This window comes from Capricornis sumatraensis, chromosome 1, assembly GCF_032405125.1.
Source record: "Capricornis sumatraensis isolate serow.1 chromosome 1, serow.2, whole genome shotgun sequence".
In the NCBI taxonomy this organism is placed as follows: Eukaryota; Metazoa; Chordata; class Mammalia; order Artiodactyla; family Bovidae; genus Capricornis; species Capricornis sumatraensis.
In genome coordinates this window covers 125,140,910-125,164,774 of record NC_091069.1, presented here as the reverse complement: position 1 = coordinate 125,164,774, position 23,865 = coordinate 125,140,910, and the positions used below count along the sequence as shown (strand labels likewise).

General features: G+C 36.9%; 1 protein-coding gene across 2 annotated transcripts in view; it reads right to left on the bottom strand.

Moving 5' to 3' along the window:
- TMPRSS15 (transmembrane serine protease 15) overlaps positions 1-23,865 on the bottom strand; it is a 157,259-nt gene that overhangs the window by 50,809 nt on the left and 82,585 nt on the right. For both annotated transcript variants that reach the window (XM_068982063.1, XM_068982073.1), the window contains 3 exons: positions 20,713-20,802; positions 13,362-13,487; positions 11,103-11,243 (listed from right to left, as the gene is read on the bottom strand). In XM_068982063.1, the coding sequence (XP_068838164.1) occupies positions 11,103-11,243; positions 13,362-13,487; positions 20,713-20,802 (357 nt within the window). The remainder of the gene's footprint in view (positions 1-11,102; positions 11,244-13,361; positions 13,488-20,712; positions 20,803-23,865) is intronic.

The window sequence follows — 23,865 nt, the reverse complement described above, 5'->3', positions numbered from 1 at the left end:
ACTGATGCTTTCAAACTGAGGTACTGGAGAAGACTCTTGAGAGTCTCTTGGACACAGCAAGGAGATCAAACCAGTCAATCCTAAAGGAAATCAACCCTGAATATTCATCGGAAGGACTGATCCTGAAGCTCCAATACTTTGGACACCTGATGTGAAGAGCTAAGTCATTGGAAAAGACCCCAGTGCTTGGAAAGATTGAAGGCAGGAGGAGAAGGGGACGACAGAGGATGAGATGGTTGGAAGGTATCACTGACTCAATGGATATGAGTTTGAAAAAACTCTGGGAGATAGACAAGGACAAGAAAGCCTGGTGTGCTGCTCCAAGGCATCACAAAGGATTGGACAAAACTGAGCAACAACAAAGATGGGTAAAAGTAAAACTTTTTCTATGAATGCTCTCATTCAGTCCATTCATTAAACTGAATCTGTAATTTACTAGCTGTAATATCTATATGCCTTGTTTCTTTATTTTTATATGCCTAGGACTTCACAAAATGACTGGAACAAAGTAAGAAATCAGTAGATATTTGTTAAATGTTAAGTGAATTAATTTGTATTAGGTAAGTGGGTATGACTCAAAAATCAGCATGCACATTAATAATAAACACAATACGAAGAAATCACTAAAAGTATGATTTCAAAAAATATATTAAAAAAGTAGACAGTTGATTGGCTGATGATAACTATTGACTTGAAAAATAAAAATCAAATCTATGAATTATGAAGATAAAATTTAATTGTTTGAAATTGGGTGCAGGTTAAAACATAAGCTCTGGAATCATGTGACTGATTTGACCTTCAATTTAAACATTTTCTTTTTATTTATTTTTGACCTTGGACAAATAAATTAATCTTTTAGAAACTCAATTTCTTTGATAAAGTGGGATAAATACTGCTTATATCTTAGGTATATCATGAGAATCATTTTTTTTTAAATTGAATGTATTTACTGTGCCAATTGGAGAAGGCAATAGCAACCCACTCCAGTACTCTTGCCTGGCAAATCCCATGGACAGAGGAGTCTGGTAGGCTGCAGTCCATGGGATCGCTAGGAGTTAGACACGACTGAGTGACTTCACTTTCACTTTTCACTTTCATGCATTGTAGAAGGAAATGGCAACCCACTGCAGTGTTCTTGCCTGGAGAATCCCAGGGACAGGAGAGCCTGGTGGGCTGCTGTCTCTGGGGTCGCACGACTGAAGTGACTAAGCAGCAGCAGCAGCAGCAACTGTGCCAATATGAATACATTGAATGCAGAATAAATTTTATCCTTAACAGTAAAAGTAGTACCACTTTTTAATACTTAGATGTCATCCTTTCATTGATACTTCTATGTGCTGGTTGTGCTACTTTCTTCTCCAGATAATGCAAGAAATCATACCTAATGCTTTCCTCCAGGTATCTCACAGCAATAATTGGAGGTATTTGTATCTGTTATTTTAAAATTTGATAAAGCCTATATTTTTTCAACCCAAATTTAAGTTACTTTAATAAAAAATACTTTAAGAAAGGCGTGATTGGAATAGCTGCTTCTACAAATGTTTATCCACTGAGCGTAGGTTACATATATCAAATATAATACTATTAGGAAGGTTCTTGTAAATGCAATTATCAATTTATTTCACAAACACATATTTCTAAACCAGATTAGTGAGACAATAAATGGGCAAAGACAGCTACTTATTCTACAGGCAAGCTTCAATGTTTTAACTGACTTTATATTTTAATCTTTCCAGTATTGAGTTTAGAAAGCAGAAATACTTAAAACTAGGCATACATGTGTTGAATTTAAATCTACTTTAAATCTATATTTTAATATATATTTATTTTAAAAGCTGACAGCCTAATTTTATATCCATAATCAAATAACTTAATATACTTATAGAATGTTAGTCACCACTAGTTATTGTTAAATTATCCCATTTGTTTTCATAGATTTTTTAAGTCATTAGGTAAAAATGAGTTTTAAATGCTGATAATTTAATCATTGATAATTTATTAATAATTTTACTCTTTTACTGGTATAGCCAGGCTATATTTAATTCAAATATAAATAACTGAATAAAAACATGAATGAAAGCATGTGCAAATATCTGAAAATTGTAGTTCATTTTTCTGCTCTAGCCAAAGCTGTTAGTGTTATATCAGATGAACATAGAAAAATTATCCCATCTTCATAAGATGAGTTGGTTGGATTAAAAAAAAATGCTGAATGGGAAAAAAAATAATCTATTGCTGCTGAACTGAAAATAAATGACAAATTCTGAGAAATTTAAATTAATTGTTTCAAAATTTATCTTTATGCACATGAACTGGATTCTGATTCTTTGCAGCATGTAACAATTCGACTTCAAGAATTTAATCCAAAAGTTTAACTCTCTGTGTCCTCTGGAGTCTTATTTCTGATCATTTTATGCCCATAGTGAGAGAGACAAAAAGAAATATTGCTAAGAACTAAATTTCCCCATCTCCTTTTTATGAAGTCTCCAATAGCCCTGCCTCATTTAGTCAACATATGCCTGGTTTTAAATGGAACTGAACTGATCTCTAAGGCACATGCCACATGATCTGGGGAGGGTGCTGAACCCCTAAATGTAATCAGCTGCCACTTCCATAGTTGCCAGATAAGCACTATTGAGTTCCAAAGTAAGACTCTGAGATTCAGAAAAGAGCAATGAGGGGACATTCAGAGGAGAGTGATCTTAATAAATCCTATTTCTTATACTCTAGTTTAATGTAAATAAAATGTAAAAACTAAGATAAAGAAAGGAGATACAAAAATATGTTGTACAATAGTTTTACATGTCACTTAAGTGCTTTGGAAGGTGGACCTAAAATATCTTAGAAGATAAATGAAGCACATTCATGCTGCATAGTTATGATATTTGCTCCTTTTTTCCCTAAAATGACCAGCAAAGCAGGAAACCAATGTAAAGATGTGTGTGCCTAATCTCTCCTTCCATTACCAGTGTGATTATCTGCCACTGCCAATTCACTGTGTCTGTAATTGCTTTTCAGCCTTTTGGTGTAAAAAAATCCCTCTGGGAGAAGATTTTGTTGATAATGACTCAATCACTCCATTTTCTAGTCACTAGCAGTATACGGTCCCTCGCCAAGAGGAATGTGAGACCACATTCTCAACATATTCAACACAGAGTGATGGTTATGGAAGACTCCATTTTAACTTCAATCCAGGAAATTTTCTCTAAATGATTTATTGCCTAAATAACATTATCATAGTAACGGAAGCCTTTTGAAAGGGCAAACAAATAAAAACAATACCTAGGCCATAAATCTCCTATCTATTTTGTGTTGTAAGCCATAGATTATGTTCTTTTGGCTTTTATCTTGAAGAAATTGCTTGTAATATTTTTCAAAGTCCTAATGTATTTACTTTATTAGAAGACTTGAATAAAGCTAGCAACTGTAATATTTTTGATGAAAGAGGTGTTGCTGCCTTCCTTTCCCCAACGTATTCCCTTTATAATTCTTTCCTCCCTTTTCTTTTACAATTTGAAATATGGCTTAAAGACCTACTATTTCTCTAAAATTTTGTTTCAAGATATTTTGATTTTTACAGATGGTAGAGGGCAGGAGGAGAAGGGGATGACAGAGGATGAGATGGCTGGATGGCATCACTGACCTGATGGACGTGAGTCTGAGTGAACTCCGGGAGCTGGTGATGGACAGGGAGGCCCGGTGTGCTGCAATTCATGGGGTTGCAAAGAGTCGGACATGACTGAGCGACTGAACTGAACTGAACTGAGATGGTCAATAATTACTTTTTTGGATACATTCACTCCCTTATTGGTTACAGCTATTGGTTTTTCTTAATCTCATTAGTTCAATTGGTTTTACAATTCATCTTCATTTCTTTAAAAATATAGTAATTTTCAGTCAGACAGAGAAAGACTAGTATCATATGACATTATTTATACATGGACTCTAAAATAATGATACATATTTTATCCTTTTTGGTGCAATGGTAAGATGGTATATGGGATTGGTTCCATAATTTCTCTTTCTGATCTTTTATTGTTAATTTATAAGAATGCAAAAGATTTCTATGTATCAATTGTGTACCTTGGAACTTTGACAAATTCATTGATGAGCTCTATTATTTTCTGGTAGTGTCTTTATTATTTTCTATGTAACTGACCCAACACTGTAAATCAACTATACTCTAACAAAAACTTAAAAAAAAATTAAAAAGAATACAAATGAACTTATTTACAAAACAGAAAGAGACTCACAGACATAGAAATTAAACTTACTGTTATCAAAGGGGAAAATGGGGTAGAGACAGGGATAAATTAGGAAGTTAGGATTAACGTGAACACTACTATATATGAAATAGAAAATCAACAAGCACCTACTATACAGAATAGGAGACTGTGCTCAATATTTTATAATAATCTATAAGAGAAAAGAATCTGAAAAGGAATATACATAATATATGTAACATATAAATGAATCAGTGTACTATATATGTGAAAATAACACAATGTTGTAAATCAACTATGCTTCAATAAAAAAAGAAAGTAGAAAAAACTGAAGTTCATTTTAAGTTGGTGAATAGATATGGGACAATATTAAACAGCTAATAACTCAATTTGCAGTTAATATAATATGCTACAAGTTTTTGGTTTATTTTGTGTTTTATGCTCACTGGAAATAAACATTGAAAAATGAATTTTATTGTAATAACAAATAAAATAATTAGAATAAATTTAAAAAGCATATAAAGTGAAAGTGAAGTCGCTCAGTTGTGCCCGACTCTTTGTGACCCCATGGACTGTAGCTTACCAGGCTCCTCCCTCCATGGGATTTTCCAGGCAAGAATACTGGAGTGGGGTGCCATTTACAGTACTCCTCAAAAGTTCCTTCCATGACATCTTTGGAAAAAAGTTGGGAAGCCCACCTCTCCAATAGAGTAACTATTAGGTATTTTCTTGCTCTATTTTAAAATAGAGAACCAAGCACATAATTGTATTTCATTCAAATACAATGACACTGATGTCACACATTTTCTTTATTGCAGAAGTTTCTCCTCGAAAATTTAGAAATATCATGCCACTGTTTTAAAATATTCATCATGAAATGACTAAAATGTAGAGCTGAACTGGTTTTTAACATCTTTAAAAACTGATTCTGCTTATTTTCCTTTAAAATTTTATGAAAACTTTCCTTTAAATTTTTAAATATGAAATGTTCTGACACTGATTCCTACTTATAAATTTTTACAGTAAGCAATCATATTTCATGATTTTTCAGACACTTTAATCAGATCTAGAAATTATATTGTTTTTTTCCTATTATAACTTTTAGTGTTAGTTTTAATTGGCTCTCTTCCTTTGGGAATTACTATTACTTTCCTTTTGTGGGTTGGTGTTTTTCCTGTATGCACATCAGAGACTTCCATATATTTCCATCTCTTTACCTATCATTTTTGACTCTTGATCATGCTTTTTGTGCAGCATTTTTGTGATAATGTGGGATTTTGCTGTCAGAGTTTTTGCATAGGTATAGGATTGACCAAAAATCTGTGCAGTTCACATGATTACCAAAAACCTCTGATGGAGTCAGAAATAATAATTTGGTTGTGGTAGTGTTTCAACAAGAAATTCCTCTCCCCAAGGAAGAGAATAGGCTATAGAGATAGAAAAGTGACTTAGTCCAAAACAGGTGGTCTCAAAATTGCCTTGATTACTACTTTCCAAAGCAGTGATTTAATTATCTCCTAAGTTAGTTTCTGATTTTGTATACATTGGAGCTATCCCACGATGAAGGTCAGGAACGGCGGCGGTAAGGAGATACCCCTTGTCCAAGGTAAGAGAAACCCAAGTAAGATGGTAGGTGTTGCAAGAGGGCATCAGAGGGCAGACACACTGAAACCATACTCACAGAAAACTAGTCATTCTAATCACACTAGGACCACAGGCTTGTCTAACTCAACGAAACCAAGCCATGCCTGTGGGGCAAAGAGATGGCCGGGTCATGGTGGAGAGGTCTGACAGAGGGTGGTCCACTGGAGAAGGGAATGGCAAGCCACTTCACTATCCTTGCCTTGAGAACCCCATGAACAGTATAAAAAGGCAAAATGATAGGATACCAAAAGAGGAACTCCCCAGGTCATTAGCTGCCCAAAATGCTACTGGAGATCAGTGGAGAAATAACTCCAGAAAGAATGAAGGGATGGAGCCAAAGCAAAAACAATATCCAGTTGTGGATGTGACTGGTGATAGAAGCAAGATCCGATGCTGGAAAGAGCAATATTGGATAGGAACCTGGAATGTCAGGTCCATGGATCAAGGCAAATTGGAAGTGGTCAAACAAGAGATGGCAAGAGGGAACGTCGACATTCTAGGAATCAGCGAACTAAAATGGACTGGAATGTGTGAATTTAACTCAGATGACCATTATATCTACTATTGTGGGCAGGAATCACTCAGAACAAATGGAGTAGCCATCATGGTCAACAAAAGAGTCCAAAATGCAGTACTTGGATGCAGTCTCAAAGACGACAGAATGATCTCTGTTCGTCTCCAAGGCAAACCATTCAATATCACAGTTATCAAAGTCTATGTCCCAAACAGTAACACTGAAGAAACTGAAGTTGAATGGTTTTATGAAGACCTACAAGATCTTTTATTTTTTTTAAATTTTATTTTATTTTTAATTTTAAAATCTTTAATTCTTACATGTGTTCCCAAACATGAACCCCCCTCCCACTTCCCTCCCCATAACATCTCTGTGGGTCATCCCCATGCACCAGCCCCAAGCATGCAGTATCCTGCGTCAGACATAGACTGGCGATTCAATTCTTACATGATAGTATACATGATCTTTTAGAACTAACACTCCAAAAAGATGTCCTTTTCATTATAGGGGACTGGAATGCAAAAGTAGCAAGTCAAGAAACACCTGGAGTAACAGGCAAATTTGGCCTTGGAATGCAGAATGAAGCAGGGCAAAGACTAATAGAGTTTTGCTAAGAAAAAGCACTGATCATAGCAAACACCCTCTTCCAACAACACAAGAGAAGACTCTACACATGGACATCACCAGATGGTCAACATCGAAATCAGACTGATTATATTCCTTGCAGTCAAAGATGGAGTAGCTCTATATAGTCAACAAAAACAAGACCCGGAGCTGACTGTGGCTCAGATCATGAACTCCTTATTGCCAAACTCAGACTTAAATTGAAGAAAGTAGGGAAAACCACTAGACCATTCAGGTATGACCTAAATCAAATGCCTTATGACTATACAGTGGAAGTGAGAAATAGATTTAAGGACCTAGATCTGATAGATAGAGCACCTGATGAACTATGGAATGAGGTTCATGACATTGTACAGGAGACAGGGATCAAGACCATCCCCATGGAAAAGAAATGCAAAAAAGCAAAGTGGCTGTCTGGGGAGACCTTATAAATAGCTGTGGAAAAAAGAGAGGTGAAAAGCCAAGGAGAAAAGGAAAGATATAAGCATCTGAATGCAGAGTTCCAAAGAACAGCAAGAAGAGATAAGAAAGCCTTCTTCAGTGATCAATGCAAAGAAATAGAGGAAAAGAACAGAATGGGAAAGACTAGAGATCGCTTCAAGAAAATTAGAGATACCAAGGGAACATTTCATGCAGAGATGGGATTGATAAAGGACAGAAATGGTATGGACCTTTTCATGCAAAGATGGGCTCGATAAAGGACAGAAATGATATGGACCTAACTGAAGCAGAAGATATTAAGAAGAGGTGGCAAGAATACACAGAACTGTACAAAAAAAGATCTTCATGACCCAGATAATCACAATGGTGCATCACTAATCTAGAGCCAGACATCTTGGAAAGTGAAGTCAAGTGGGCCTTAGAAAGCATCACTACAAACAAAGCTAGTGGAGGTGATGGAATTCCATTTGAGCTGTTTCAAATCCTGAAAGATGATGCTGTGAAAGTGCTTCACTCAATATCCCAGCAAATTTGGAAAACTCAGCAGTGGCCACAGGACTGGAAAAGGTCAGCTTTCATTCCAATTCCAAAGAAGGCAATGCCAAAATGCTCAAACTACCACACAATTGTACTCATCTCACATGCTAGTAAAGTAATGCTCAAAATTCTCCAAACCAGGCTTCAGCAATACGTGAACTGTGAACTCCCTGATGTTCAAGCTGGTTTTAGAAAAGGCAGAGGAACCAGAGATCAAATTGCCAACATCTGCTGGATCATGGAAAAAGCAAGAGAGTTCCAGAAAAACATCTATTTCTGCTTTATTGACTATGCCAAAGCCTTTGACTGTGTGGATCACAATAAACTGTGGAAAATTCTGAAAGAGATGGGAATACCAGACCACCTGGCCTGCCTCTTGAGAAATCTGTATGCAGGTCAGGAAACAACTGTTAGAACTGGACATGGAACAACAGACTGGTTCCAAATAGGAAAAGGAGTATGTCAAGGCTATATATTGTCACCCTGCTTATTTAACTTCTATGCAGAGTACATCATGAGAAACGCTGGACTGGAAGAAGCACAAGCTGGAATTAAGATTGCCAGGAGAAATATCAATAACCTCAGATATGCAGATGACACCACTCTTATGGCCGAAAGTGAAGAGGAGCTAAAAAGCCTCTTGATGAAAGTGAAAGAGGAGAGTGAAAAAGTTGGCTTAATGCTCAACATTCAGAAGACTAAGATCATGGCTTTTGGTCCCATCACTTCATGGGAAATAGATGAGGAAACAGTGGAAACAGTGTCAGACTTTATTTTTTGGGGCTCCAAAATCACTGCAGATGGTGATTGCAGCCATGAAATTAAAAGACGCTTACTCCTTGGAAGAAAAGTTATGACCAACCTAGATAGTATATTCAAAAGCAGAGACATTACTTTGCCGACTAAGGTGCGTCTACTCAAGGCTATGGTTTTTCCAGTGGTCATGTATGGATGTGAGAGTTGGACTGTGAAGAAGGCTGAGCGCCGAAGAATTGATGCTTGTGAACTGTGGTGTTGGAAAAGACTCTTGAGAGTCCCTTGGACTGCAAGGAAATCCAGCCAGTCCATTCTGAGGGAGATCAACCCTGGGATTTCTTTGGAAGGAATGATGCTAAAGCTGAAACTCCAGTACTTTGGCCACCTCATGCAAAGATTTGACTCATTGGAAAAGACACGACTGAGTGACTGAACTGAACTGAACTGATATCTATCTACATCACTCTCTATATATATCTTACACATTATATTTACACAAACATATGACATCTGTTTGACTTTGACTTTCCATTTTCATGTGTTGGAGAAGGAAATGGCAACCCACTCCAGTATTCTTGACTAGAGAATCCCAGGGATGGGGGAACCTGGTGGGGTGCTGTCTATGGGGTCGCACAGAGTGTGACATGACTGAAGTAACTTAGGAGCAGCAGCAGCAGCATGAGTTCTATTTATATTTTCATATCAATATATTTTCTTTTTTGCTATTTTGAAAGATAATTATAAATGTAATTTAAAATAAATAATTTTCTTTGTATATTAAAATAATTGTAAATCATATTACTTTCTATATGTTTCTCATTTTTCATGTACTCTTTTTTAAGATAAATTCTAATTTTCAGTTGTTCTGAAGTCTTTATTCCTTTTCTTTGGTGCTGTATACTCTTTCACAGGCCTTAATGTTTTTGTTTGTTCACCTCTGTAATTGATGTTTAGTTTAATTACTTCACTGGTTGATTTTTTGGTTGATTCATGTCAATGTTGCTTATAAATCCTAAGTAGGTGTATCTAATACCAATCACAAATTCCAGAAGAATAGCATCATTTTCTAAGCTACCACTTATTCCCATCTGAGTAGCTTAGACAGTAACAATTGTTATGACTTATATTCAGGTCCAGAGGATAGATAAGCTACAGGTCATTTTTCACATTTGCAGTAATGTTCAAAGCACACAACTTTCTGGGATGAGGTCTAGGTTGTGAGTAGAGGAACAGATATTTGTACAGATGATTCTAGTATTAGAGAATAGGCCAGACAATGATCAATACTACAATCCTACCTCTTTTCTCAGCATTCTAATTAAAGACATACTGACCACAATTTCCTATGGAAGGGAAATGTAGATGTAGGAAGCCATGTGTATTCTGTCTTCCTGACATAGTTCCACCTAGAGAACCACTAAGTGGTGGGGCAGAGGTATTTTAAAAAATCATAGTTCAGGGGGAGCAGCAAGACATAACAATTCTCTTTAGACCACTGAATGCAGAGTTAAATCTCACCTATATGAATGAAAATATCTGTATCTGTATCTACAGCTATATCTACATCACTCCATGATGAGCAGGCAGGTCACGATTTTGTTTTTCCTGCTGATTATGTCATGGGTGTAATAAAAAATATAGGGTAAAAAGGTTGTGAAAAGTGTGAAGTGAAAGTGTTTGCTGCTCAGTCCTGTCTGACTCTAGGAAATCCCATGGACTGTAGCCTGCCAGGCTCCTCTGTCCATGGGATTCTCCAGGCAAGAATACTGGAGTGGGTTGCTGTTCCCTTTTCCAGGGGACCTTCCTGACCCAGTGATCCAACCTGGTTCTCCTGCATTGAGGGCAGACTCTACCATCTGAGCCACCAAAAAGGTTGTGCATTCCAGCAAATATTAGTATCAAATTCCTTCTGCCTTCATGGCTGTGCCTTTTTACACTGTCTCCAGAAGTTAATGTTAATTTTTTAATTGGATGTTGTTGGCATTCAAACAGCTCATTTGCTTGTTTCCCTGCTGTTCTCTGAAAACGTTCTTGGCAAAAGGAATGTTATGGACAATCTTCCTTCCTCACAGCGCCAAGAAGCCCCCCTTTACAGTTTAAAATGGCCCTCTTCAGATACAAGATGCATAACTCTTTACATAGCAGAGAAGTGCGAATAGGTCTGCTGAAAACCCCTGTGGATTCCTGCTTTAAGCAAAGTCAGCTAGTGGTTAATCAGGTATAAAGGAAGGAAGAAATTCTCCTTTAAGATGAGGAAAAATGAACGAATGACCTAGAATGCAAACACTGAAATTAAATTCTGGCTGTTTCTACTGTTTGGCTCCAAAACTTATAAGGCAGCATGTAATCCCACACCTACTTACCTGGAATCCCCAAGCCATAGCCAGTAGTGAAATTTGCTTTAAATCCCCGTTTTACCAACATATCATCAGTGATAAAAAGCACAGTCATTCGGTTCGTGGTTGAGAACACATCCTTTACTGGACCAGGGCCTGTGTACACAGCTGCTCCCAAAGAAAATGGGATAATTAGTGAGATAATAATTTGTCTCTAGAAGGAAATGTACCCTTTTTCTGAATTCTGTCCCCCAGACATATGCAACATGCAGGGTGGCTTGCTCAAGAAGCACCCACACGTAGGTAAATGTGTACATTCTCTTATATTCTAGACACTGCTTCTAAGAAAGCCAACTTCTTTGTTGATCTTTTCCAGTATTACTTAAGGTTTCTGCAGCTCTAGAATTTTAATGATGAAATTACTCATAATATTGTCTAACTTAGCACCAGTACTATTCAAAGCTCATGCTACCCCAGAAAATTATTTGCCTGCTTTTAAAGACCTTTATAAAATAATGGAGATTATAAATAATTTTTTACAATTTTTGTCTCAATAAATTTAGTCTGAATTTTTATCTTAATAACTCAATTGCCTTTAATAAATTTTTGTTTAAATTCATTTGATTTTTTTTTTTTATAAATTGAATCACTAACCTTATCTGAAAGATATATTAGAGAGACAGATAATGTAGACCTAAATGATGGTATTCAATTTTTCCCCCTCTAATCCCTAGGGCTACAGGGCTTCATAAACAATAAAATCCTCTTGGTAACCTTTCCCTTCTCCAGGGGATCTTCCCAACCCAGGGATCAAACCCAGGACTCCCACATTGCAGGAAGATTATTTACCAGCTGAGCCACAAAGGTAGCCCTGTTAAAAAGTACTGGCTTCAGTTAATTTAAAAATACATTCATTGTGTTAAATATTTTATATGTTGGAATACTTGAAAGTGATTCTATATCAAAAGAGCTTCTTGCTGATAAATTTGAAAACAATGATTATGAGATCCTTTTGGAATTCTTATTTACTTTTCAATGATTGATGGAAACACTAAGAGGTGAAATGATAAAAACTGATTATTCTTAGATCACAAGAACAGAAATTTTTATTATAATGACCATATAAAGTGAAAATGGAAAAACTACTCAAGATGCATTTATAACTGTATTGAAAGTCAAACTTGAAGTTCCTCAGTTCTTGTTGGTACAAGGCACTGTTGTCCACCGAGACTTTCATTCTTATTTGTTTTGTGTGTGGCTCTCCTGTCCTAGGAGGCTTTTGAGAGTCAGACATAACTGAGCACACGCACAAAGCACAGTTAGATAAAACACTTCTAAAAAGTGTGCTGTTTTGCATGACTTATCAAGAGACACTTCTTTCTTAAAAGTTGGTAGTTGTTTAATAGCTATTAGCCATTCTATTTCATAGAACTTTATTATATTAAAAGATATTTATGATCTGGGTATAATAACTTCTCAAATAGTACAGTTTTCCTCCATGTCTATTAAAAATTAGTGATCAATAAATGATTGGGAAGAATCAATTTGATCAATTTTTGACTCATTCTCAGGTATTTATATAGAAGAAGCTAGTACTAGAGACACAATGAAAGTAATAGTGAAACACAAAGTAAATATCACTTCAAAATTTTGCATAATAAACATAATTGATCCTTCAGTTTGAAATGAAATAAAATGTATTATAATAGTTATCTTTGGACATACAATGTATACAAAATGGATAGAATAGAAAACTGCATAATGGATGTTCTTGGCTTTTAGTCTCTAAAGTATAATGCTTATTATAGTAAGTTAGTATCACTAGGACCTGCTGACTCAAAACTATGAATCTTGATATTCCAAGAAGTCTCAAGAATATTTTTCTGTCATCGTTCTGAACACTCCCCATATTGGAAATGCCACATACAATTTGATGTGTTATTTTACTCTTGTGTTTTCACTTTGCTCTTTGTAAAAAGGTGACTATACGTATTGAGGAATTCTCTCTCCATGGGCTTCCCTAGTAGCTCAGCTGGCAAAGAAGCCGCCTGCAATACGGGAGACCTGGGTTCAATCTCTGGGTTGGGAAGATCCTCTGGAGAAGGGAGAAGCTGCCGCTCCAGTATTCTTGCCTGGAGAATTCCATGAACAGAGGAGCCTAGCAGGCTACAGTCCATGGGGTGGCAAAGAGTCGGACACGAATGAACCACTTTCACTTTCATTTTCCCTCTCCATTACTCTGTCTTGAGTGAGTCATACAAATTTCACAATAAACTGGAGACTTACCTAAGAACAAGGAATCATCTCCTTCACCATCTCTGATTTCAACTACATCTGCAATATTTTCCAGGTCAAATTCTTGAAAGTGAAGCTGAATATTTTTTCCCTTTTGTGCATTTAAATTCCAAACACCTTAAAAGTAATAAATAATAAATTTAGTTTAAACATATGTCTTTTTGATTTCTCTTACATCAACCTTCTGAGAATTTCAAACCACTTTCAAAAATCTTTTTTTCATTTTATAAAACTAATATTCCAAACTATTTGTCAGTGTGAAGATATATTTCATCTATTCTAGAATACTTATAGCAAAATTTCAACTAAATTTGAGATAATTTATTCTAATTGAATTTATTTTATTCATATAAATGAAATACTTTGCCTCTTACTCCTACAATCTAAAACATATGAACGCAAAAGATATGAATATTATACTATTTATTTTATTTCCAAGATTAAATGTAGAGGAAATGAGGTAATTAAAATGTAATTTGTAGGGCAACTAAACTTTAATATTTCTTTAAGTAAATGTTGCTGTTATTTATATATGTTATATGATGACAGTTCATTTTGAAACAAAACAAAAAAATATTTATAGCTTTAGTATCAGGAATCCCTGGTGGCACAGCAGTAAAGAAACTGCCTATCAAAGCAGGAGTTCAATCAGTCAGTCAGTTCAGTTGCTCAGTCATGTCCGACTCTTAGCGACCCCATGAACTGCAGCACGCCAGGCCTCCCTGTCCATCATCATCTCCCGGAGTTCACTCAAACTCACATCCATTGAGTCAGTGATCACAGCCAGCCATCTCATCCTCTGTCGTCCCCTTCTTCTGCCCCCAATCCCTCCCAGCATCAGAGTCTTTTCCAAAGAGTCAGCTCTTCACATGAGGTGGCCAAAGTACTGGAGTTTCAGCTTTAGCATCATTCCTTCCAAAGAACACCCAGGACTGATCTCCATTAGAATGGACTGGTTGGATCTCCTTGTAGTCCAAAGGACTCTCAGGAGTCTTCTCCAACACCACAGTTCAAAAGCATCAATTCTTTGGCACTCAGCCTTCTTCACAGTCCTACTCTCACATCCATATATGAACACTGGAAAAACCATAGCCTTGGCTAGATGGACCTTTGTTGGCAAAGTAATGTCTCTACTTTTGAATATGCTATCTAAGTTGGTCATAACTTTCCTTCCAAGGAGGAAGCGTCTTTTAATTTCATGGCTGCAGTCACCATCTGCAGTGATTTTGGAGCCCAAAAAAACAAAGTCTGACACTGTTTCCACTGTTTCCCCTTCTATTTCCCATGAAGTGATGGGACCAGATGCCATGATCTTTGTTTTCTGAATGTGGAGCTTTAAGCCAACTTTTTCACCCTCCTCTTTCACTTTCATCAAGAAGCTTTTTAGTCCCTCTTCACTTTCTGCGGTTCAACCCCAGAGTTGGGAAGACTCCCTGGAAAAGGGAAGTGCCACCCACTCCAATATTCTTGCCTGGGAAATCCCATGGACAGAGGAGCCCGGGGAACTATTAGTCCCCATGGGGTCCAAAAAGAATTGGACATGACTTGGTGACTAAGGCCACTGGACTGGAAAAGGTCGGTTTTCATTCCAATCCCAAAGAAAGGCAATGCCAAAGAATGCTCAAACTACCACACAATTGCACTCATCTCACACGCTAATAAAGTGATGCTTAAAATTCTCCAAGCCATGCTTCAGCAACACATGAACCATGAACTTCCAGATGTTCAGGCTGGTTTTAGAAAAGGCAGAGGAAACAGACATCAAATTGCCAACATCTGCTGGATTATCAAAAAAGCAAGAGAGTTCCAGAAAAACATCTATTTCTGCTTTACTGACTATGCCAAAGCCTTTGACTGTGTGGATCACAATTAACTGTGGATAATTCTGAAAGAGATGGGAATACCAGACCACCTGACCTGCCTCTTGAGAAATCTGTATGCAGGTCAGGAAGCAACAGTTAGAGCTGGACATGGAACAACAGACTGGTTCCAAATAGGAAAAGGAGTATGTCAAGGCTATATATTGTCACCCTGCTTATTTAACTTCTATGCAGAATACATCATGAGAAACACTGGGCTGGAAGAAACACAAGCTGGAATCAAGATTGCCGGGAGAAATATCAATAACCTCAGATATGGAGATGACACCATCCTTATGGCCAAAAGTGAAGAGGAGTGAAAAAGCCTCTTGATGAAAGTGAAAGAGGAGAGTGAAAAAGTTGGCTTAAAGCTCAACACTCATAAAACAAAGATCATGGCATCCGGTCGCATCACTTCATGCAAATAGATGGGGAAACAGTGGAAACAGTGGCTGACTTTATATTCCTGGGCTCCAAAATCACTGCAGATGGTGATTGCAGCCATGAAATTAAGACGCTAACTCACTGGAAAGAAAGTTATGACCAAACTAGACAGTGTATTAAAAAGCAGAGACATTACTTTGTCAACAAAGATCCATCTAGTCAAGCCTATGGTTTTTCCAGTGGTCATGTATGGGTGTGAGAGTTGGACTATAAACAAAGCTGAGCACTGGAGAATTGATTCTTTTGAACTGTGGTGTTGGAGAAGACTCTTGAGAGTCTCTTGGACTGCAAGGAGATCCAACCAGTCCATTCTGAAGGAGATCAGCCCTGGGTGTTATTTGGAGGGAATGATGCTAAAGCTGAAACTCCAGTACTTTGGCCACCTCATATGAAGAGTTGACTCACTGGAAAAGATTCTGATACTGGGAGGGATTGGGGGCAGGAGGAAAAGGGGACGACAGAGGATGAGATGGCTGGATGTCATCACTGACTCCATGGATGTGAGTCTGAGTGAACTCCAGGAGATGGTGATGGACAGGGAGGCCTGGCATGCTGCAATTCACCGGGTCGCAAAGAGTCAGACATGACTGAGTGACTGAACTGTACTGAACTGAACTACTGATGAAACCACCACCACCGGCCTTGTGTCAATAAACACTCCTTGTATTTTATTGATTATTTAAATGATTTAGTCTTTAGATTTTGCTCCCGAATTTTTCTTCATTCTACATGAATTTCTCATTCAGTCTTTTTTTTTTTTAATTTTAAAATCTTTAATTCTTACATGTGTTCCCAAACATGAACCCCCCTCCCACCTCCCTCCCCATAACATCTCTGTGGGTCATCCCCATGCACCAGCCCCAAGCATGCTGTATCCTGCGTCAGACATAGACTGGCGATTCAATTCTTACATGATAGTATACATGTTAGAATGCCATTCTCCCAAATCATCCCACCCTCTCCTTCTCCCTCTGAGTCCAAAAGTCCGTTATACACATCTATGTCTTTTTTCCTGTCTTGCATACAGGGTCGTCATTGCCATCTTTCTAAATTCCATATATATGTGTTAGTATACTGTATTGGTGTTTTTCTTTCTGGCTTACTTCACTCTATATAATCGGCTCCAGTTTCATATTCAATGCAATCCCTATCAAGCTACCAGCCATATTTTTCACAGAACTAGAACAAATAATTTCAAGATTTGTATGGAAATACAAAAAACCTCGAATTGCCAAAGCAATCTTGAGAAACAAGAATGGAACTGGAGGAATCAACTTGCCTGACTTCAGGCTCTACTACAAAGCCACAGTCATCAAAACAGTATGGTACTGGCACAAAGACAGACATATAGATCAATGGAACAAAATAGAAAGCCCAGAGATAAATCCACACACATATGGACACCTTATCTTTGACAAAGGAGGCAAGAATATACAATGGAGTAAAGACAATCTCTTTAACAAGTGGTGCTGGGAAAACTGGTCAACCACTTGTAAAAGAATGAAACTAGATCACTTTCTAACACCGCACACAAAAATAAACTCAAAATGGATTAAAGATCTAAACGTAAGACCAGAAACTATAAAACTCCTAGAGGAGAACATAGGCAAAATACTATCCGACATAAATCACAGCAGGATCCTCTATGATCCACCTCCCAGAATTCTGGAAATGAAAGCAAAAATAAACAAATGGGATCTAATTAAAATTAAAAGCTTCTGCACAACAAAGGAAAATATAAGCAAGGTGAAAAAACAGCCTTCTGAATGGGAGAAAATAATAGCAAATGAAGCAACTGACAAACAACTAATCTCAAAAATATACAAGCAACTTATGCAGCTCAATTCCAGAAAAATAAACGACCCAATCAAAAAATGGGCCAAAGAACTAAATAGACATTTCTCCAAAGAAGACATATGGATGGCTAACAAACACATGAAAAGATGCTCAACATCACTCATTATCAGAGAAATGCAAATCAAAACCACAATGAGGTACCACTTCACACCAGTCAGAATGGCTGCGATCCAAAAATCTGCAAGCAATAAATGCTGGAGAGGGTGTGGAGAAAGGGAACCCTCCTACACTGTTGGTGGGAATGCAAACTAGTACAGCCACTTTGGAGAACAGTGTGGAGATTTCTTAAAAAATTGCAAATAGAACTACCTTATGACCCAGCAATCCCACTGCTGGGCATACACACCAAGGAAACCAGAATTGAAAGAGACACATGTACCCCAATGTTCATTGCAGCACTGTTTATAATAGCCAGGACATGGAAACAACCTAGATGTCCATCAGCAGATGAATGGATAAGAAAGCTGTGGTACATATACACAATGGAGTATTACTCATTCAGTCTTAAGGAAGTCATTTCACTGACATAGTAATGGACCTCTAAATTATCTTCTACATTTTCTTGAGAAGTAGATCCAGTTATCCAATATTTACTGTGTATAAATGTAAGTATCTCAGGCTGAACAAATAATAAAGGGAACACACAGTGATCTCTTTCCCCAACTCATTCCTCTTTTCATTCTTCCTATTAGTGAATAGTACCACTAATCATCCACTCACAGTTTTCTCAACCAGAAGCCTCCTCATCTTCCTTGACCTCTCTCCTCCCATATACAATCAATTACCAAGGCTGCCAATACTAGCTCCTATATCCCTGGGATCCCATTGCCTTCTCAGTCTTCAATGCCACTATCCGAGTTCAAGTCACTGTTATTCTTCATCTCCTAATTCGTGAGGCTAATTGCTCCCTTTCAACCAATCTCTGATCCTGCAATAGAATTTGTTGTTGCTCAGTCACCATGTAGTGTCCAACTCTATGCAACCCCATGGACTGCAATACAAAAGGATGGATCCATCTAACATGCAAACTTGATTTTATCACTATTTTCCTGTAAGCCATTGAAAGTCTCCTCAGTGCTCTCAGAATAAAATTCAAACTGCTTAACATGCTGTGAGATAACTTCACATTTCATTTTCATTTGTTATCATTACTTAATTTTGCTTGCAGATTTAAGAAAAAAATCAAGGTCTTCTACTTCTGAACTTTTGTATGTTAAATACTTCTTATGTTCCTGCACAGCCTCCTGTCTTTGCCCTTATAACAAACAGGGCCTTAGGCATTGTGCGATGCCTGACAACTTATCTGAATCCTAATCTAGACTGAATTGTTTGTTTCTCCTTTACTTACTTCAGTACCTAACAAATAAAGCACTCAAAAAAGATTTCATGTATAAGTTAATAAATTTAATAAATGTCTCCAAATTGTTCTTTCAATGTTCCACTTATTTTTGGATACTTTTACATCATTACTTTGTACAAATGATAATGTACAAATCATATTTTTACATTATTACTTTGTACAAATGTTTAAAAGATAGTTTCTATGCTAAGTAGAGATGATAATCTCTGGTTCCCCATACAAGTCAAATTAGATTAATAGTTGTTTATTTTTTTAATCAGATATCTCCCTATAATAGTGACTCTATTATCCTATCAAAATGATATGATCTCTGGATCATTTGAAGGAAGAAACACTGACATTTCTAATAACATGTTTTTCACTGTCATTGGGGTATTTTTTCACTGGTAGAATTTTCCATTTAGGTTGGTGGTGCTATCAGGGACCATGGAAAGCAGGGGAAGAACATGTCTGTTTCTTAAAATACTAGTGTGGAATCTTTGGAGGGATGGGCCATGGAATCTTCATCTTTAACACTAACAATCTCTGTGCAGTTCTAATGAGCGTCTCTATTTAGGACTAATGACCTAGATATATGCTTTATCTGGTTTTATCTTACAAGCCTCTTCTCTCTAGACTTAGAATTTTTTAGTATCCTTCATATTAGTTCATCCTTTATCCCTGGTGGCTCAGGTGATAAAGAATCTGCCTTAAATGCAGGAGACCTGGGCTTGATCCCTGGGTGGGGAAGATTCCCTGGAGAAAGGAATGGCAATCCACCCCAGTATTCTTGCCTAGAGAATTTCATGGGCAGAGGAGTCTGGTGGGGTTGCAAAGAGTCAGACATGACAGAGAGACTAATACTTTCACTTTATATTGGGATTTTAATCACTGCCAGCTTTATTCTCTTTAATCTGTAGTCATATATATATATATATATGTATGTATGTATGGATGAGTCCCTTTGCTGTCCACCTGAAACTATCACAACATTGCTAACTGGCTATATGCCAATACAAAATAAAAAGTATAATAAATTAAAAAAAATAAATTGTGGAGGCCAGAAATAGTGAAACACTATTTATAAAGTGCTTTGAAAACAAAAGAGAAAACTATCAACCCAGAATCGTTTAATCAACAAATGTATCCTTCAACAATGAAAATTAAATAAAACCATTTTCAAAAGAAAGAAAATTAAGAGAATTCATTGCCAGTAGACCTGCTTTAAAAGAAATGTTAAAGAAAGTCCATAGGGGTAAAAAAAAATGATAGCAGAGGGGACCCTGGAATGACAAGAAACAAGTAAAAGTAACAGAAATGGTAATATCTGAGCAAATAGAATAATTTTGTTCACCTTTTACACTTGTTAAAATATGTATAAATAAATAGCACTTAACGTTGGGAAAAAAAAATATGGGTATCACAATTGGCTCTTTGCTTTATGTACTTTCCACTGATCTTATACTATGCAACTCAAACTTGTTATACACAAGATAAACAATATATGCATAATCAAGGAGACTGGTATCTGCAATAAGGCTACTACCTCTTTTACTTATTTTTTTAAATAGGAGAATTATCATAATATCACCTGCTTTAAAGAATTATTGTAAGAACTGACTAAAATAAGTTATATTAAGCAGTAGTGCTGTGACTGGCATAAAATAAATGCTAAAAATGTTAGTCATTAATCATTATTCTTCTCACCATATTAAGTGATTTCATAGTTGGAGTAGTTGTATCCAGATATAGCAAGTTTATAATCTAGTTTGCTGTGTCAAGGGGAGAATCTAACTTTGGTATATACATTTGTTTTCCATGATCTGGAAAAGAAATGACTCACAGAAAGCCTGATTAGCGTAGTTGTTTGGGAAGTTTATAGACGTGAATGTTGTATTTGGCTCCCACAGTTCATGAGGCCCTCCACAGTCCGCTGAAAAGGAAAGCAATGAAAAATCATTAGTAACATAATATTTATTTCAGAGGCTGTAATGCTATATGCCAGCAAATGTCCAATTTTATTTCTTGGAATACTGGTTTTGGCAGATACATTTTAGAGCTTGTATAAGGGGAAATATAGGCTAACAGATTTCTTTACTGAAGAATTTCTCAAACCCTTATATATTTTTATGCTCTTTGTGATTCCCCAAGAAGGCGTAATAGTGTTCTGCATTTTCCAAAATTATCTGGGCAAAGAAACAATTTTGACAAGCATCTTTTATAGGTAGTCTTCATGAAATAAAGTATCAATTTGTTGCTTTAGAAAAAATAGATGAATCTTTGTAATGGAACAAACACAGTATATGCCTCTCTCTTATGAGAAGGACTAGTAAATAACTAATCTTATCATTTCTTGTTTCTTCTTTTTTTCCTACTTTTCTTTAGTAGAGACTTTTCACCATTCTGTATACTGTATTGAGGCGTTTGATGGTCAAGAAAGGGAGACAAACACAATTGCTACTTTCTAAATAGTTACCGTAGATTGTCTAGGAGTGAAGTTGGGACTGAACTAAGCACAAATTTATAAGAAAAAACAGCACTGATCTTCCAGTTAAGAGTATGATGCTTCAAGTAGGTAAACTAACTTTTTGAAATGTGTAACCTACTTTATTTTTATTTATCTTGCTTATTAGAAGACCATTCTAAAGTAATGTAAAACCAGTTCTTACTTTTTAATATCATATTATATTTAAGATCAAAAGAATAAAAGTAACCTAAAGAAAAGAATATAGAGAATCAAGATAAGTATGTATTTTCCTATTATTAAAGCAGATGATAATGATATGGCTGTGTGCTTAGTCACTCAGTCATGTCCGAGTCTTTGCAACCCCATGAACTGTAGCCTGCCAGGCTCCTCTGTTCATGGGGATTCTTCAGGCGGGAATACTGGAGTGGGTTGCCGTGACCACCTCCAGGGGATATTCCCAACCCAGGGATTGAACCTAGGTCTCCCACACTGCAGGCAGATTCTTTACTGCCTGAGCTACCAGTGAAGAGGAAGAATACTGGAGTGGGTAGCCTAGCCCTACTCCAGCAGATCTTCCTGACCCAGGAATCCAATCAGAGTCCCCTGCATTGCAGGCAGATTCTTTACAAGCTGAGCAACCAGGGGAGCCTGATAATGGTATATTTACTCCCAATAACATATAAATCAGATTAGAGAAGGGAAAATTAAATGTCTCTGCATCTACAGCAGTGCCTTCTATCAGACACTCTTGTTTAATCCCTCTTTCACATGTCATCTGCCTTATTTATGTGAATCCTTCCAATTTATGTGCATTTTTCAAGCTTGTAGGTAATAAAGTTCTTTGATTTGGGTTTTGTGATATGCACAATGGGACAGAAACAGTTACTGTGGCTCTAACTAGTATCATTGCCAATATATCCTGTTCTGTTAGGTGATAGGGCTTGGCCTAACTTATATGAACTCCTGGGACTGGCTTATCCAGAAACAGATGAGTTCAGCAGGAATAATAAAATCTTTCTAAAAACTCATTGTTTGGACATGGTCCATGCACATTGTCTCATCTGGAGAGAGAACACGGTGTGCAAAAGGAAGATGTGTTGTAGCTGGTGGAGTAAAACGGTTTCTCTGTGTTAGTTTCTCATCTTTTTGAGACTGGGTCTTCTCATATATAAACTAGATATATATTAGAGATTTTCAAGGTTGTTGTAAAAATCAGAAATAATTTGTGAAAAATGCCTGGCACATTCAGTACTGATTTTCAATGCACCTCTGGGAAATAGGTAATTATTATGACTATTTCAGTTTTAAATGGGCAATCTAGACTTTGGAGGTATTCCATTAATTGCTAATGCTTTGCACATTCAGTTAGTGTCAAGGCTTCAACTCAGTGAACCTCAAGCTCATCTCACAGTATGTTACTGTCTCCTATTGGGTTGATTAAATGGAATCATTTTAACCACCTGGTCCAAGCCATAGGCAGGGTTTAGACTGCATCTCAGTAAATGGCACTTGGTGGGTAGGTGATATATACTTGATGGGTAGGTGACAAGGAGAAGGAGGACAGAGGGGAAGTTGGATGAGATCTCTAAAAAGGAAAGTCAATGATGAACAGCTATAGAAGGAAGAAAGCAGAGTATGCAGGGTGCTGAAGAAGACGTTGGAACAACAGAAAGTGGTAATTCAGAACAAGGACAATTTCTTAAGAAAGTGGTAATTCAGAACTAGGGCAGTTTCTCCACTGAGAAAGGCTGAAGAAACTTCGAGCTCCCAGGCATTTGTCCCTCGGAGGCAAATCATCTCCTTGATTGTGTGACTTGTTGTCTTGCAAAGATTCCTGAAAAGGGATCCACTACAACCACTCAACTCTTCCCCACATACAATGCCTGTAATTTTCTATAATTCTAAGTGCCTTGAAATTCTTCCTTTAATCATCTAGGAAATTGATGGAAAGGGAGAATGTAACTACAAGGACAAAAGTAACACGGCAGATTGAAGAAGGAGGGTGGGGGAGGGAGAAAGCCAGCTCTTTCTACTTTGTAAGGTTAGCCATACCCAGTGTGGCGACTAGGGATGCTGCTGTTTAAACATCATTCTCATTTTCTCTTCAAGGAACAGGAAAATTTCTAAATTGTATACTCATACAGTAAATGGTCAAAATTTTGGAGAATGCATTACATGTTCACCTCTCTGAACACTTGACAGTACATTATATTATATGTAGATGAGTACATAGGACTGAAACACACAATCAGAACTAAAATGCTGTTAAGTGTATTGTTAAGTCTGTCAGGGCAGGCAGTTGACTTAGCATTTCTCTTCTGAATAGCAATCTTGGAAAATTCAATACTTTAAAGGTCTTTTAAAAATAATAAAATCCTGAAGAAGTACTTTTTGAAATACATTTCAAATGTAATTTTACATCATATAACTGATTAGTAAGTATCTCTGTTCATTGGCCTTATAAGATGGGTATCAGTTACTCCTGGTATATAAATGGATGTAAGAAATTGGCAAAGGCACTTTCAGCCA